General features: G+C 39.7%; 1 protein-coding gene across 3 annotated transcripts in view; it reads left to right on the forward strand.

Annotated features, from left to right (window-relative positions):
- The first annotated feature begins 339 nt into the window (after positions 1-339).
- fgf19 (fibroblast growth factor 19) overlaps positions 340-4575 on the forward strand; it is a 9303-nt gene continuing 5067 nt past the window's right edge. Inside the window, exons 1-3 of one of the 3 annotated variants that reach the window (XM_037697649.1) lie at positions 340-373; positions 4069-4233; positions 4335-4438. In XM_037697649.1, coding sequence (XP_037553577.1) covers positions 340-373; positions 4069-4233; positions 4335-4438 — 303 coding nt within the window. Of the gene's footprint in view, positions 374-4022; positions 4234-4325; positions 4439-4575 lie in introns of those variants that run through there. The other 2 variants (XM_037697650.1, XM_037697648.1) reach the window with 2 other exon arrangements.

Consider the following 4575-nt stretch of genomic DNA (forward strand, 5'->3'; position numbering starts at 1 on the left):
AGCTGAGGAGCATTAAGTGTAGAACCACTAGACTGAGGAACAGCTTCTACCCTGAGGCTGTTAGACTCATGAATCTCTAAGCAGAATAATCACTGTGAAAAAAATCACTGTAACGTCACTTGGTTGTTGATATGCGCTGCTGACTATCCATGATGCTGATCTCATGCTGCTGATTATTTCATGTTGCTGTATTCATTAGTCTTCTTCTGCTTACACAGACTCATGTTCATGCTACTGTTGTTTTGGCGCATTGTTTTTAAACTATTAGTGCTTGGTGTATTCTAAGTCTTGTGTATTCATAGTTTAGTGAATGTAATATATTCTTAGTTCATGATTCGGATGTTACTAATGTTTTTCGTTACAATTTGTGTTTTTGTTGGATGTGACTGTGACCCTGTGTACATAGTTTCATCCCACCTCATGTACCACATGTGACATGCATGACAAATAAATCTCTCTGATTCTGAAAGTTTCATTACAGTGCTTTAACAGTGCTTAGTTTTCATTACAATTGTACCAAGAGGGACCGTGGGTATATTGGTAGAAGGATGTCAGAAATGCAGCTGCCAGGAAAAAGACAAAGAGAAGATATAATGTATGGATGCAGTTAGAGAGGACATGAAGGTAGTTGGAGTGAGGACAGAGGATGCAGAGGACAGAGTGAGGTGGAGGAGGATGACTCGCTGTGGTGACCCCTGAAGAGGCAAAAGCCGAAAGAAGAAGATATGTATATAATGTGCATTTAAGCTTACATTACTACCATGAAATACTTATTTATATGAATTCATCCTACTTGCACCGTTATATTCTACCATGTTTTGTTTATTATATTTCTTTTGGACCTTGTAAATATTGCATTTCTTTTTTCACTTTTTTGGTACTTTATTTTGCATCCATATTGCATGATTTAGGATTTCTTGATTTTTTTTTTTTTAGCAAGTCAAATCAGGTCTTCTCATCCTGAACATTTCATTGCACTGTTGACCTTGTGTTAATCTGCATATGACAAACAAACAACATAACATGAAGGTTCTGTTTTTAACCAGAATGGAAATATGTGATGAAAAAATGCGCTGAATTAAATAAGAGAATCAAAATCTGAAGATTTTCACTGGGTCTGTTGAAGTTAAATATGTTCCTTCGAAATTACCGAGTGTTTCAGTGAAACACTTCCCCCCGCATGCCTGGAGGAGAAATATTTATGTTCCACCTTTTATTTTGTTTTATAATAAAAAGACAAACATCTGAGCGGGACTAAAGCTATTTAAATAGCATATCTTGTACGTCTTCCCTCAGAGTGAATCCGTTTACAAATGTAAGAACGTATCTAGATAAGCGTTGAAATGTGATCCTCAGCGTACATTTTGGTGAATGGTGATATTTGCTCTGATTACAGTTTAACTTGTATGTAAATGCAACTCGGTGCAGAGGAAGCACAGGCCAGAATGCGATAAGAGCGGAAAGAAGTTGGTCGTTTGAGTGGAATGACCCAGTCTGAGAGCTTGGCTTGGATTCAGACCAATCGGTAGACTTTACCCTATTCACAAATAAAAAAGTGCAATTTTGCAGCTTTTGACGGCACTCTGTGTAACGATAATCATGCCATGTGTTTATTAACACCAGGTCTTCAATCTGTTGGATGGCACAGTGCAACAACAGGAATGATATCACTTCATACTTTGCATAAGTCAAAATTTTTATTCCAGCTCCTAACATTCAAAATACATTTCATTGTCTCCTGCTGTCCTGATATTCAGATTTAGGTCACTGGCATTACAAATGTTAATTAGCCTTGGGGGGGGGGGGGGGGGGTGGTATAATAGTTTGACTGACAGGTTTGTCAAAATGTTAACAAATGGCGTTGGAGAAGATGGCTGACATTTTGAATGGACTATAATGTTAACTGATGCACTGATGAAAAAACAAAAAACGTGAATTAACCATGATTTTCCAATGTGGAACACCTCTTGACTACAACTATACACACAGAAAATGTCCACAAATCACATGGGAACTGTGCAAACCGTGTTTTACATGTTATTTAACAGCATTTACCAAAATATGTAATTTTCCACATGAAGTTCTTAATTTGTTATTTCACATGAGAAACATGTTTCATGTGTGTTTCACATCTAACATGTCTAACATGTGTTCACATTAGAAAACATTTACCGTACTTTCCGCCATATAAGTCGCATCAGTCCAAAAATGTCTAATAAAGTGGACAAAAACATAAATAAGTTGCTTCGTCGTATACGTCGCATCTATTATGCATCACCACTGACCACCTGGAAACGTGGGCGGAACCTGTAAATGTGGGCCGGTGTTGTGCCAAAAATCAATTTGAAGCCAAATGGCAGCCCCGGGAGCATACATGGGAGAACTTTAACAAGTATTTAACAAAATTAACACTTTAAAACAATTATTTGTTTACTCAACATTATAGCAAAGATGTGTCTCAGTTGAACTATTCCTTAATAAATGCACTTTGGTGGTCAAAACATGGTGAAATGAAGCAGCTTTAACATAACACGCCCACCCACCCAGCAAGCCTTAATAATAACATAAACATCAGTTTATTTTATTTATTTATTTTTTCATCCAACATCGCTGAATCTGTTGAATCCTTCGTCCTCGGTGTTACTAGCGAAGAGGTGTGCCAACTTCCAAGGGAGATGAAGGGTTGCCTCCTCCTCCTCTACTTCCGTATCAGCTCCAGCTGCAGCTCCAGCTATTCCAGCCTTCCTGAATCCTGACAGCAGCTGCGTTTTTTACCTCCGTTTACAGCCTCTAGTGGCTGTAAACGGTAGTGTTCAATATTTTCCATGACAGAATGATTGGAAGTGTCAGATGTCAGTCAAAAATTATGTTATAAATATGGGAAATAAACATATAATAGTCGCTTCGGTGTATAAGTTGCAGGACTTGCAAATTCATGCAATAAGCTGCGACTTATACTCCAGAAAATATGGTAATCTCCACATGTGAATTTCATGTGATTTATGTTCCAAGCTCACTCAAGAAATGAGCCAAACTTGTTTCACGTGTTAGTTTACCCATGTCTACGACATGTCCTACCTGAGCTCCACAAAATCTTTTTTTTTTTTTTGAGCGCTCAAGTTTGAAGCAATTCCATATATTTTACATGAACATCAGTCTTTAAATGGAAAATATCTAATATCAGTCAAAATTCTTTGAATAATACAATTTATCATAAATAAAATTGAAGTAATCCACACTGATTGTTTAAAATGAAAGGCAGCCTGCAAGCTTAGCTCACATTTTTGTACAATATAGGAGTTTTTATCACCAATTCAAGACAAATGCTGTTATTTTCCAACAAGACTGAACTGAGTGAACCTGTGAAGGTCGTCAGTGCATTAGTTTGTCTCTGGAGCCCCCTGCAGCAGCAGGTGCAACACAGACCCCACAACTCCATGTTACAACTACATATCTATAGTTATTTAGCAGAAACACTGTGTCTTTGGACTCAAGATAGACACATTGTACGCATAAAAAGCAATCTGAGCAACAATCTGAGTTTTTGAGGAAGTTGGGGTTTTTTTTAAAGAATTTTATTACATTTTTATCCTAAATTCTAACATTATCTGTATAAATGTCTAAAGCATTCATACTGATTAGGAACTGTTACATGCAGGATGTGAGTAATAAAACATTCAGATACAAGCCGCAGTGAGTACTCGCTCCTCTGTTAGTTGTTTTCAGTTTATTAGAAAGTGTTACAGCTGTTGTGTATAAAGAGTTCAGGTTCTTGGAGTCGGGCTTCGTGCACACACGGCCTCAGTTCGGGGCTCGTCGGGGGCCAAGCGTGAGCTGGGATTCTGTTGGATGACGCGCAGGGGTGTGTTGTCGTTTGCTTCTGAGAATTGGCTTTGGGAAGGAGGGTTATCTGCAGCTGATAAGGGCCACGTTTAAAAAGGGGGGTTGCGTTAGGATGAAGGTAAGTGACTGTCTGACTGCCACCTGGAGAGAGCAGAGTGCAGGGAGGACTCTGATGAACCATGCTGCTGCGCGCCCTCACTCTCTGCCTCACCTACATGCTGTTTGCTGCTGGGGTGCTTTGCATGCCGTTGTCGGACCAAGGGCCACACATCGCACACGGCTGGGGCCAGGTGGTCCGGCTCAGACACCTGTACGCTGCCACACCGGGCCTTCATCTGCTGATCAGTGAGGATGGACACATTCACGGTGCCATGGAGCAAACTCTGCACAGTAAGTCTGAGCTGCCTGTCCCTCTGACGTACCGTCACCCTGCTGGGGTGTTGTTTGTTTGTTTGTTTGTTTTCTTATTCACATGAACATTTGAACTGCAGGCCTACTGGAGATCCGTCCAGTGGAGACAGGACTTGTTGTCATCAGAGGAGCAGCAACGACACGGTTTCTGTGCATGGAGAGTGATGGAAGACTGTACTCATCGGTAAGAAGTGCAAACGCACTCCCATCCATCCATCCATCTATCTATCTATGTATCTATCTATGTATCTATCTATGTATCTATGTATCTATGTATCTATCTATCTATCTATCTATCTATCTATCTATCTATCTATCTAT

Source organism: Nematolebias whitei, chromosome 2 (assembly GCF_014905685.2).
Source record: "Nematolebias whitei isolate Nwh7 chromosome 2, NemWhi1, whole genome shotgun sequence".
Lineage (NCBI taxonomy): Eukaryota > Metazoa > Chordata > Actinopteri > Cyprinodontiformes > Rivulidae > Nematolebias > Nematolebias whitei.